Source organism: Alosa pseudoharengus, unplaced genomic scaffold (assembly GCF_046254945.1).
Source record: "Alosa pseudoharengus isolate Yale_2024_CS ecotype anadromous, Long Island Sound unplaced genomic scaffold, YU_APseudo_1.1 YU_APseudo_1.1_scf_7, whole genome shotgun sequence".
Lineage (NCBI taxonomy): Eukaryota > Metazoa > Chordata > Actinopteri > Clupeiformes > Clupeidae > Alosa > Alosa pseudoharengus.
In genome coordinates, this window is record NW_027468859.1 from 29,320,760 (window position 1) to 29,334,428 (window position 13,669).

The window sequence follows — 13,669 nt, forward strand, 5'->3', positions numbered from 1 at the left end:
ATGGGTGTGTGATGTTGTATAGACATCTGTGTTGACATCATGGATATGAGTTGGGTAATTCAAAGTGATTTGACCTTTTGTTATTCTATTGTTCTATATGAAATAGTGTGTGACCAGTCAAGAACCGGTATCAATTCTGTGTCATTGACTTTGATGACTGACCTTCATTATATGGTCTTTGAATGTGCATGGTTTATGAATGTAAAACAATGCTCAAGGGCCTTTGTGGCTGAACTATCGTCCAATTCAGAGAGACGTTCTTGACTGTAGGTCACAGGTCACCTCACTCTACTGTGAATATAGACACTTCTAATGTGAACCATGATCATGTCTATTAAAAGGCCCGATGAGCTCTGTCTAGCTGCCCCGTCCCATCCCATCCCAAAATAACTTTTCCCTATCTGATTTTATTGTTATATTTTTTTTAGTCCTGCCTATCCATTAACTAGATTACTGCAAGCAACAAAGCCCTGCCTCTCTCATGACTCACAGAATTATGAGCTAAAAGGATTTGAGTCTCGCCTCTCTCTCTCTCTCTCTCTCTCTCTCTCTCTCTCCCTCTCTCCCGTCGTTTAATGTCATCTATGTGTGTGTGTGTAAGAAACCCACTCTTTTGACCTGCAACCAAATCTACCCTTGGGTACAAATAAAGTTACCTTACCTTACCTTACCTTACCTCCCTCCATCATTCTTGTTTGTCTCCTTCACTCTTTTTAATCTCCAGGGCCCTCTATCCCAGGTCTGTTGTTTTGTTTAGCCTATGCAACCACTTTCTTCTCTCTCTGTCTCTCTCTCTTTCTCTTTCCCTTTCTCTGTCTCTCTCTTCCCCCATCTATCTCCCTCACAGTCTCCCATGCACTCTCACACATTGTTCCTTAGGGTAGGGACCTCCAGTCCATTGGGTTCAAGGAGAGAGAAGGAGGGGGGTGGGGGGGGGGGTGGGTGGGTGTCTTGACTAGTGTAGTTATGTAACCGAGAATAACCAACACACACACACACACACACACATAACACAAGCACACCAGAAATGGGCACACGGCACACTGGCTCTTTGGCAGACCTCACTGAGTGCATTACCAGATAGGGCTGTGCATCGAGAGCGAAATATCGATATGACGTCTTGCCACTTGTTTAATATATCGTATCGCAACTGCTGCCAAATATCTATTTTTTATTAAAGCATTATGCTGTGCAATTGTCTATACAGTTCACTACTGTGATATTTTTCTTTTATTATTTGTCTGTTGAATTATAAGTATAATGTGATCTACATATTATCCAGGTTATACTTTTTTCGGTAAAAAGTATTGCAATGTATCGCAGTATCATACCACAATATATGTATCATGATGCGTATCGTCTTGTGAGGTAATACACAGCCCTAGATCGATGCCAGGGATCCCCAGAGCAGTGAGCAGGAAGTGCTGAATGGCTTGACGTCCTGGTTTCTCTTGCCCTGCGTGGACAGCAGTCAGACCCAAAATGCTGAAAGGGCACCAAAGGGGAAGGAGACAGCTGGGCCACAAGTCTGGGGAAAACACGCAGGATGTTGGAGGCCATTCTTATTGTGTCCATTGACCTCCATGGAATCCAAGGGCCTAGTGTCTGTAGACACACATTAGGACGCTTATAATGCTCACCATTACTAATTAATGGAGGCTGGTTGTACACCAACCCACACAAGATAAGGAGATAACAAGGCTTTCATGGTTGTTTGTGTAGACATATTGTTTTTATCTTTATCTGTCACGACTCTTAGTTATGGTGATTGGCACATATCGTCCCCTTACATTGGCAATTTTGACAAAAATGTCAATGTAGAGTTGTTTACATATTCTTATTCTGTGACACCTTAAGAAGATGAGGTGAGGTGTTTCTTGTAGTTGTATACATTTTTGAACATTATATCTGAAGAGGTTTGTTCCACTTAGCAGTATAACTCTATGGAATTCTAAGACTTTCAAGCTCAATATCTCAGAACTTCTCAGAACGTAGATAGAACCCTATAATTCTAAGGCGACGATATTTCTCTTTTTTTCACTCGTCTGTTATCCTCCAATGCCATGTGACTTCTGCTACTGCAGAGCTGTTTCTGACTTCTCCTTCTCTAAGTCCATAATGATGGGATGGAATCCAGAAGCTAACAGAACATACAGGAGCCTTGTCATAATCTCCCTGTCCATCTGTTGAGAAACCTTCTTGTCTTTATTGCTCTGTCCCTATCGAGAAGCCATTGTGTGCCGAGATTCCAGGACTCCATAAAGGCAGTGCCTTTGATGGTATGGCAGAGATAGCGGGTGTGGCTGAGTGGCTATATTTAGCGAAAGCCACTTTAGTGGGTAGGGCCTCACTGGTAACCCAAGCCTTCCCTTTTCCAGCTACAGTAGCTCATTAAAATGAGAGGATTTTTTTTTTCTGGAAATGGCTTTGCTAGCCTCTTTTCTCATATGAGAGTAAGTAGCATTATGCATCAGCCAAACTGTCTCCAGTTGGCCAGGGCCGTAGTCATAAATAGAAACAGTAATAGTGAACTGTGTGTGTGCGTACGTGTGCTTGTGGGCGTGTTATGTGTGCATGTGCATTTGTCAGCTACATTTGAATACTTGAAAAACTGTCATCATTAGTGATGATATGGTGCATGAGAGGTATGGCAACTCAGCCCTAGGAAAACACACTGCACACTGCCACTGAATTTGACAGATCAGATAACACACAGCAATTCTTTGGATATCCTTTTCTCTAAACAGAGGAATTGTGTTTATGGCTGTGAAATGTCTTTTGTTGTGAGGAATTGTGTGCTTGAATTGAGGGAAACATGCTCTGAGAGGGATAGCTGTAAAACCACACCATTTACAGCCCCAGGAAATGAAAACAAACTGATACACCATATCGGACAAGATGACCAAGGCCACAGCCCGACAGATACAATGGTGTAAAGTAGGCCTATATGACTATATACACCATAAAGACATGCAAGATGTCTTCCATTTGACCTAGGCTACACATTCTGTGGAGAGATGGATATGAGTCTGTAACCTTGCCGTTCCTAAAGACTGAAACTAATTGGATCAGACCTTGATGTAGCGGGAAGGAAAGTCTACAAATCAAACGCCTTTTAAGGAGTATTTTCACTGCCCAGGCTGAGCATAAATCTTGATGGATTGAAACACACACACACACACATACACACACACACACACACAGTGGCCTCCAGGGTTGGCCAGTGTAGTCACACAAACGCTTGATAGCCGCCTCCAACAGACATTTCAAGGCTGCGCTGTAGGCAATGGCTTTCCCCTCCACCAGCAAATATTGGTCCTGGAGTATAAATGTGTCTCCCAAAACTGGGCCCCGTGGTTGGGCCATCTGGTCGTGAACTGGGCCGTTTAACCAAAGAACACTCAATTGTGTTGGTTTCCATAAATCTTAGAGCCATGGGAAACCTGAGCAGTCACAGTTGTACGTCTGTCTCAGCAATACATCTCTCTATGAAGTGGAGGTGGAACACATACAAAAGAGTTCAAAGCTCAGTGTTTTTCGCTGATTTTTTTTTTTTTCTAGTAGTTTATTGCAAAGAGACAGAATGCATTTAAAGACACACTGGATGCACTGTCTAGACTGGACTTTGTCCTTTGTCTTGATAGACTGGGTTTCTCGTACGGTTAAGGTGAATTGAATTTTCTTTCACCTTGTCAATAGGACAGTCTGACTCTGGGGAAGGTCAGAGAGGAAGAGCCGGAGAGAAAGACCGTGTCTTTGTCTGGGCGGATGGAGCCAGAGTATCCTGTGACAGACAGTGTTTTCACAGAGCCTTCCTGCACCACTCAGCCACTCCCCCCCCCCCCCCCCCCCCCCCCCCCACTCGCTCCTCAGCTAGCTGCTCTGCTGGAGCGGATTTGCCCTCAGGGCAGAGCCCAGCGAAGGTTCTCCCAGCCTGTTTTTCAGGTGTGGCAGACAGAGTGGTCAGATCCGTGAGAGGACCGAGGGTGTTGTTTTTAGAGGGATGGCAGGCCTGGGCTCTAGTTTTCCTGTGGCGTAGAGGGGGCGTTGTGTGGTAGTGAGTTAGTGTGGGTTTGTGTGTGTGTTGGCCGGGGGGGAGGGGGGGGGGGATGGGTGTTGTTGGCATGGCGGCATGGCATGGCATGGCTGGCATTCCTTGGGGGGCTGTGGTGGTATGTCGGCCTGAGCCAACAGCTGGCGTACACTTAGTGCACGTTTGAACGACCTCTCCACCTCGAGGGTGGCAGGGCCGTGTGACGGGCACCAAATTCACACACCACTTAAAAGGCTCGCCCTCTCTCTCTCTCTCTCTCTCTCTCTTTTTTTTCTCTCTCAATCACTTACTCACTCTATGTTTCTCTCTCTCTCTCTCTCTCTCTCTCTCTCTCTCTCTCCCTCACGCACTCTTGCTTTCTCTTTTTATTTTTCCATCCCCTCAACCCTTTTCTCTGTGAAGCTTGTTCGTCTATCTTTTACCTCACTCTTTCCGTCATAGACACGGTTTCTGTCTGTCTGTCTGCCTGCCTGTCTGCCTGTGCTGCGCTCTGTGTTGGCCATGTGTTTCCTAAGCGGTGGCCAGCCTACAGAGAGAGGCAGGGACTTGCCAGATCAGAGAGGAATTTGGCAACGGTTCCAAGCTCAGAGAGGAAAAGAATGCTAGACTGCCAAAGTTGTAAAAGAATATGAGGTTGGGCAGGATAGAAAGATGACTCAGGCTCGAACGCTGGTTTGCTTGTGTATTTATTTATTTATTTATTTATTTTTGACTAACATCCTGTTCTGATCCACAAACTACTGTCATGGCAACAAGCAGGGGGAGTGAAAAGTATACTGTATAATATATAAAAGTATAATGTATAAAAGTATAATGTATTGCGAATACTGTATATCGCAATACATATTAAATCTGAATAATGACCATGTCCAAGCCAAAATTCACTCTAACAGTTGTCCCTTATAGTTCTTTAACAGCGAAGGCAAAGTCTTAAGAATTGCTTCAATTCAGGCACACGGATGTCTTAAAAGTAAAATGTAATAATTATATTTCAAATCTAACTTTAACTATAAAACTTAAACATTACATTTTCTGTTGTGTCTTATGGTTTTAGTTTTTTTTGGTGCCACATGTATGCAACAGCATCTGCATCAATACATATCAGTAAATGATGATACGTAAGGGATAATGGGCGGCACCACGTTTGGGTATAAATTGGGCAAATAATGCACGTTTGAGGTGGTAATGCAGCCACGACGCAAAGCGAATGGCCAGACTGCCATTACTAGTTCTAATTGGAGGGTTGCTATGGCCAAAGGCCAGTCATTAGTTCTATGTCGTTGCCAAGTGGGCATATCCCAGGATTTTGTTAAGCCTTAAGCTTTGTAAAATCACTGTTTTACTTGGCCTATTGCAGTGCAACTGAGCTAAATGCCACCTCAGTCAGATGTTACAATGTTGTCAGGTCGCTAATTCTGATGCAACCATTTAAACTTCACAACAAATTTGCCGAATTAATATAGAAGCGTAATGTCTACTTTGTAGGTGTGCAAATATCTGAAAAATAATTGACGTTCTAAAAAGAGCGCATCACAAAAGGAAATTCAACCAGCATTGGTATAAATAGCAATATTGATATTTTGAGCACCGCTTTAACACTGTCAGCCTTCACCGATAAACATGGTTTTACACTGTGCTTATGATGAATCACTCATGTCATCTGTCTTCCACACTTATAGTTGACTTGCCATCTACCTTTGCGTATCGTCTGTCCATACTGATATTATTCATTTACAGTGTGAGATGTTAGAAAATAACCTGGAACAACTGAAAATGCAATATTAGTAGGCTCATCTCATTAGTAGGCTGCAACTCATAAACGTGCTGGACAGAAAACAGATGTGTGGTTAGTTACCAGTTCTGGTCACATGTGTGACGGCTCAGACTGGTGTTATTGACTGCATTCCGCATTAGCCTCCGTACTGGGTTGTGGTTGGGGCTGGGGATGGAGGGGGTGGGTCTGGGGATGGGGGTGGGGCTGATCTAGAGGATTTGGGTTGTAATAGGCCTAAAGAACCACCTGAGTGTATTCAAGGATTTCTTGTCCAGAAGTTAATCATCTCATTGGGGGGAATATTCTGAACCCCTCGGTTGTTACAGCTTGCCTTATCCTTTTAACAGAGCTAGCTGTTTATCTGAGGTGATTTTACAGCGCAGCGTGGTTATGCAGTGTTGTTTCTCTGCCGTGTTCGCATGCACTGGACACCCCGCACCAGGCCTCACAGTTTTTATTGCTATATAGGGTCTGATCAGATGCGCAACGATCTACTCGGACGACCTCGTAATGAGTAACATGATGTACTCATGATATATATGTGTGTGTGTGTGTGTGTGTGTGTGTGTGTGTTTCCCCTCAGACGCCCCTTCCACCGAGCAGCAGGAGCTGTTTGCGCAGAAGCTGCAGCAGTGCTGCGTGCTCTTTGACTTCATGGACTCGGTGACGGACCTGAAGAGCAAGGAGATCAAGCGCGCCACGCTGACCGAGCTGGTGGACTACGTCTCCACCAACCGCGGAGTGCTCACCGAGCAGTCCTACCCCGACATCGCACACATGGTCAGTTCCTCCGCCGTCTGTTGTGATTGTCGCCATTCGTTTCTATCCTTTGAGTTATTATTTTATTGAAAGGTGAAAATGATGTGGGTAGAGCATAACAGGCCAAATAATGGGAAAGGGAAAGTGGAGTGGGCCCTGCGGTGTTCATATGACCAACTTCCTATCACTTGGTTCCATGTGTTGGCCACTTTGAGGCTTATGCTAAATGAGAATAGGCACCCACAGGGACAGCATAGGATCACCGGGCACACTGTGTTGCTGTGGTGGTGGTGGTGGTTGTTGTTGTTGTTGTTGGCTTTGTTTATCAAAGAATCCAGTTTCCAGTTCAGTTGAATTGTTCCAAGGCTGGTTCATGGATTGAATTGGTTGAATTTCCCCTAGGGATCAATAAAGGATATCTATCTATCATGGGGCTGTATAGTGTCCCCATTATAGTGCACTAAGCAGCGCATGGCAGTGTGTTATGATGAGTGATTCATGCCTCTCTCCACAACAACAGCTATTTATTCTGTCCTTTAGATGCTATCTATTCACACTAGGTTGCCTAGTGCTAGTGCTCTCTCGCTCTACAAATACTAGGAATTATTTTATTCTATCATAAATGAGCGTGTGTCTTGTGAGTGTGTGTGTGTGTGTGTGAGAGAGAGAGAGTGTATGAGAGAGAGTGTGAGTAGGAGTGTGAGAGAGCGTGAGAGAGAGAGAGACTAGATGGACATTAGCATGTACTGTTGGGCCTAATTGCTAATCGCTAGTAGCTAACTCAGTTTAACAGTAAGAGGTAGGCCTCTATGTTGCCACCGTATACACACATGTAGCTATACTACTCTGCTTTTTACCCTGTTTACTAAGCTCTCATCCATCTCTGGTATCTCAGGAGTCTGGTGCTAGACTCCTGCATGCCTTGACAGCCCTTCATCACTCCCCTGAGCAGCAACTAAGAATTTGCGTAATGTCACTGGAGTAAACATTTGGAGGTATTATCATGATGATCAGATTAGTTCCGATGGGGTGTGTGTGTGTGTGTGTGTATGTGTGTGTTTTGCCCTGCTTGTTGCTGGATAGGAATGCAGCAGTCAGACAGCCCAGCTGAGTTTCCAGCCCTTAATTAGTCTCCCACTGGACGGTTTCAACCAAAGAGAGTGTCACACACACACACACACCACCTGCGTGGACTTAGTTGAGTTTCAGTGCTGTGAGGAATGTGTATGTATTTGTGTAATGGAAAGTGAGAATGTGAATGAGAGGGAGAGGGGAAAATACCTTTCACTTCAAAAAAAACAAAACCAAAAAACGAGTTCTCTCCTTTCAGTGAGGGCTTTTGGACTAGGTGTCACCCAAGGCTCCAGCAGAAGGAGGCAGCCGTGGCCTACTGGTTAGCGATTCGGACTTGTAACCGGAGGGTTGCCGGTTCGAACCCCGACCAGTAGGAACGGCTGAAGTGCCCCTTGAGCAAGGCACCTAACCCCTCACTGCTCCCCGAGCGCCGCTGTTGTTGCAGGCAGCTCACTGTTGGAGGTAGACCAACAGGTTGGGCCATTTCTACCTCATCTGCATTTCTTCATTAAGCAGACGCTTTTATCCAAAGCGATTTCCATCAATTATATCACTATTGCATTGCCCCAGAGCAACTCCGGGTTAAGTGCCTTGCTCAAGGGCATAACGGTGGAAGCTGGGAATTGCACCCACAATGTTAGCCCAGCTCCTCAGCCACTACGCTACCACCGCCCCATGTTTCATGGGTCGTGTGCAGCATTGCAATGCTAGCCCAGCTCTTTAACCCTTAGAACCCGATTGACGCAAAGTGCGTCAAAAAACACACCCTTTCTTCTCTGTTACATTGCTCCGGAACGGTTCATCGCAGCGAGATGAAACCTTTATTGCACGACAGAGCAGAAGTGGGGCTTTCCAACGAGACTACACACTTGTCTGTACGATCAAGTATGAAAATTAAAAAAAATCATGAAATTAAATCAAATTGCATCATATTTACAGTCTATACTTCTCTGCATTCACCTGCACACACATTACTCTAGTTTGAATTACTCGCGAACCCGTGATCGCATCGATATGGCACGCATATCAGATGAAAGAGGGGGCACAGGGCTATCCATTGGTACCATGTTTATCGATCCTTCTGGCTTATAAAACCAGACGAAGTGACTGCAAAATAATAACGTCATGTACACAAACCAACGCTGCACACTCATTACTCTCGTTTGAATTACTCGCGGACCCGTGATCGCATAGATATGCCACGCATGTCAGATGAAAGAGGAGACTCAGAGCTATCATTTGATACCAAGTACATCCTTCTGGGTTATAAAACAGACGAAGTGACAGCAAAATAATAACTTCATATAGCTGGACTTACCCCACGTTTTTGTCTGTTCTTGTGGCAAAGCATGTTTATAATCCAATGCTATCATGTGTTTCTCTATGGCAAAGCATGTTCATATTCCGGTTTTGAGATCCTAGCAAATTCCTGCATGGCATCCAATTCAAGGCTCACATTGCATCCCAATTTCAACAAATAAACACCTTTTTGGCCTTTACTTTGTTCATGGCAATGCAGTAAAGAGTTGAGAATTATTATGACCGCATACACACAGGCACGCAGGCTAACACGCAACCTCGGGTCAAGTCAGGTCAGATCAGTTCGTGTCACAGATATGGAGCGCAGAAAGGTCATTTTTCATCACTAAATAAAAAATGGCATTTATTTCCGTAAATCACACAGCAAATATTTCTGTAAATTGCTCAGCCCCAGAGTATCCCTCCAACATGGCAATTATATTGCCCGATTCAGGACAGTCTGCCCTACACACACATGAAATGCATGTAGAGCTGTGAGCTTGCTGTGGTGAGATACATGTCGAAATATAAGAATTTTTATAATACACTTTTTATATTTTAATTCTTTAAAAATCTAAATAAAATCAATGCTAGTATTAATACATGAAATGATGGCAGATCTGAATAGCCTAAACTCTCCTGAAAAAAACAATATATAATATATGTGTGTGGCACTTACAATGACCAGAATAAATCCTTATGAATAAAGGTAGTGAAAATGCCCTAAAAACAGCTTAGGGTTCTAAGGGTTAAACACTACGCTACCACCGCCCCATGTTTCATTGGTCGTGTGGAGCATTGCATTAGTGGTCCTCCTTATCACCCCCTCCCCCCTATACCTCCTGCTGATGTTGATCTAGAGTAAATAGGAACAAGGGGAAGCCTTCAGTTACTGCAGCAACAGGAGGAAGACGAGGAGGAGGAGGAAAAGACCGCAGGCACGGTGTGACTCATCACTCAGCGTGGCGCTGCCGTGGTAACGGTTGCCGTGAGTCACACTATGGAATTTCTGTCGGGAATTGAAATTAGAGTGATGGGGTTGGGGTAGGTGGGGTAGATGATGATGAAGATTAGGATGATGATGGCAACTCTTTTGGTTGGTAATCATCCTCTTGACTCTGACCTCTAGCTGGCTGGCTGTTTGTCTGATAACTCATTGAGCACAAAAATAGCTCATCTTGGCGTCCCAGGTCCTAGTCAGCAGCACATCTTAGGCCCATCCCACCACAGATGCTGAGGCTTTCATCTGTGCAAGAGCTGGCTCTCATGTGGTCACTTCCTGTTTTAAGTCAAATAAGGCTCTGCAAACAAGATGGAGGAGGAGGACAGAAAAGTGAAGTCCTACAGCAGTGGACTGTCAGAAACTGCTATGCCTGGTCCTTCTGATGCCTTCACAAACCTCCCATGGAGTGCTTTTTGATTTTGTCAAATTATTCCACACATTAATATAAATTCAGAAAGTACTTCCAGGGTACCAGAATATTGTCCATCTCTGTATTCTGAACCTCTGAAGGCGGTTTTCAGAGCAAACAGCAAACCCGTTCTTGACCCGGTTCTGTTCAGAATTCTTTGGTGCTATCTAGTGAACCAGCCCGCATTTCCACCAGTTTTGAACCAACCCAGGGTGCGTCATCAACAATGGGTGTTGCATGCAAAACAAAAGTTAATGAGATGCATGAAGGGGAGAATGATATGACAGTTGTCCTGTAAAAATCGCAGAAATTAGCTGTGTAAAATGCTAGTTAACGTCTGCAGTCTAGTGCTAGTTGACTAGTTTTGTTTACTCATGGCAACAGTTGATAAGGAAGAAAAACACATGGTTTAAGCCTTCTCCCCTCTGAACGGTAAAGTGATACGCTCACTCCGGTTCGCAGGAAAACCAGCCATTTTCTGGTTCAAGCTCCGAACCAAGGTGCCATGCTCTGAACTGTTTTTTGTTTGGTCGAAATGCTCCGAACGGTTCAAATGTTGGTTCGAGCTGGGTCTCTGTCGATAGAAAAAGGCTAACTGAGAGAAATGAATGCATAAAAAGCCAGGTTCAGTGATGTTGACTGTCTGTCAAGAGAGTGAGTGGCACTCAAAGGGAAGCTGATCTTGATCTATTTACTTCACGTAGGTGCTGATGAGGTGTCTATGAGTGCTGTGATTTCTCAGAAATGTGTGCGTGTGTGTGTGTGAGGGAGGGGGTGTAGGTGTAATGTTGTCGTGAGGCCGAGGGCGTCGTGATGGCCAATTCGTTCTCGCTTCCCACCCGGCTGCTGTGACATTCAAAGCATTCACTCATCCCCTGCTCCTTATATATGTATAGAGATTTTTACTTGCCTACACACACACACACACACACACACACACACACACACACACACACACACACACACACACAAGAGCTGTCCTTGACAAACCCTGTTGGCTCCATCAGTTCATTTCATTTACAGTATTGACTGCATCAATTCCATTAGAGCTCTCCCTCCCTCCCCCCTCCCTCCTTTGTTCCCTTGTCTTTCTCTTGCTCACTTCTGTCACTGTCTGTTTGACATTGCTGTTTAGAACAGAGTGATGACACACTGAGTTGTGTAATTAAGCCCGGTCTGCTAAAGACTGACTCATTGTTAGTGTGTGATTGCATGGCCATGCACACACACACACACACACAAACACACACACACACACACACACACACACACACACACACACATATACATATATACTAGGGCTGTCAAACGATTACATTTTTTAATCGCAATTAATCGCTGAATTTCTATAGTTAATCACGATTAATCACATATATTATCACATGATTAAAATTCTATTATTTTGCATTTCTGAACTTTCCCTAAGTCCATATTAACAATATAAAGCAATTATTGCCAGTGTATCTTGATTGGGATTCAAATGAAAGCAAAGCAAGTTACTTTATTAACTGAACTTTAAGACGTACAGTAGGTCTATTTTATTATTTCAAAAGATGTGCACTAGACCTGAGGCAAAACAATGTATTCTTCAGAAATATAGCTGATATAACCTGAAATAAATGCTACAGCAGAAGTCATAATAAACAGAAAAATACTCCATATAGCCTATATTCATTATCTTTGAGTTCAGTTGAAAATAAGGAACTTTTCATATTGAGAAATATGCAGTGTGCAAAATGTAGCCTAGGCTTAGAACACATTTCAGTGCATAACAAACAGAAATAGCCTAACACTGTGTGTAAACAATGTTTAGATTAAAGCTTAAACTTGAAGTGCTTCGGTGATATTTTAATTCCATGCCGACACCAGCGACAACATGAGTGCATTTTATTTGGTGCACCGTCACACGCATCAGCGCCAAAGTTTTAACTGGCAAACACTGGATAATGGATTTTAGTGGAGCGGCGCGAGCAAATAGAACTGAATCGTGATTTACACGGCGGCAAAGTGCGATGCTGATGTGCGGAGTTGTATTGAGAAAAAACGGAATCTAATGGAATGTCGAAAGCAGATCGCACCACACTCATGTCGGCATCGGTGTCCACAGCACTTAGAAACACCATTCAGCCGACCGGGCCTTCAGAACTGCGGTAGTGTTTATTATCTCCATGCCTACAGGAGGAGGACTAGGCAGAAGCCTACTAGGAAGCAAAGTTCTTAGAATCTTTGCTAGGAAGTGTCTGTGTTTGAGGACAAGAAACGGTGCATCAAAGGGTCTTAATAGTAGCAGCCAAAGAGGATTGTTGATAGGACTAACAGAACAAACGACAGTGTAAAATAAAAAATCTTTGGCGGCACGCGATTAATAGCCTACTACCCTTTGGCCAGATCGCAAGCCCAAACAAGTGTGTGCGGCGTGCCCCTTGTTTTGTTTCCGGTCAAGCTACAGTAGATCCAGTGTGGTGGTGTAGTTTTTCTAACGTTACTAGTTGTTGCAACAGCATGTGAAAAAAACTACAAAGTTTCCTAGGCCAAAACGAACGTTCTCGCGATAAAAAAAATTGACGCCGTTAAAATGGGTTTGCGTTAACACTGATAATAAGGCGTTTAACTGACAGCACTAATACACACACACACACACACACAAATAAACACACACTGAAAGGCTATTTGGAGCTGCAGTAGGGTAGAGACCGGTCTCTTGTTTAAGTTTGTTTTCCCAGTCTCTTGTTTAAGTTCCTCACACTCATAATGCTTGATATCTATCTATGTATAGTTCAATAAGCTAAAGTGCTATGTAAATTCAGATGAACCCTGTTAAACAGATGCTTATCCACAGAGTATTCTTTTAAAATTCACAATGCCAGTCACCTTGCCTTTCCATTCATTTGCCCTCTAATAAAACAAGGCAACTGAATCATTGTGAAATGTAGGGGTGAACGATTTTGGAAAAAAATCTAATTGCGATTTTTCTCACCAATATTGCGATTGCGATGCGATATGCGATTATTTTTAAGCTCTTTATCTTCTGTCTTATTCAACAAAGACAAGCAATATATTATTCTATAGTATGACCAACACAAAATTAGATAAGTTAAACATAAACTGTTCTTTCCTGGAGCCCAGGCCTATGTTATGATGGCATTAGGTCATTGAATAGGATTTATGATAAAATATTTTTTATTTAACTACTTTAATCACATTAGTAGACCTATATTTGTTGAACTTCCAGCCTTGTAAACATTTAATGATTCTATTTCATGTAGATATGACCTTCTTTCGTTAGTTAACAAATAG

At 43.5% G+C, this 13,669-nt stretch overlaps 1 protein-coding gene across 1 annotated transcript in view; it reads left to right on the forward strand.

Annotated features, from left to right (window-relative positions):
- Positions 1–13,669, forward strand: part of ppp2r5a (protein phosphatase 2, regulatory subunit B', alpha isoform) — a 70,738-nt gene that overhangs the window by 24,493 nt on the left and 32,576 nt on the right. Inside the window, exon 2 of the mRNA XM_076273254.1 lies at positions 6,412–6,608. Coding sequence (XP_076129369.1) covers positions 6,412–6,608 — 197 coding nt within the window. The remainder of the gene's footprint in view (positions 1–6,411; positions 6,609–13,669) is intronic.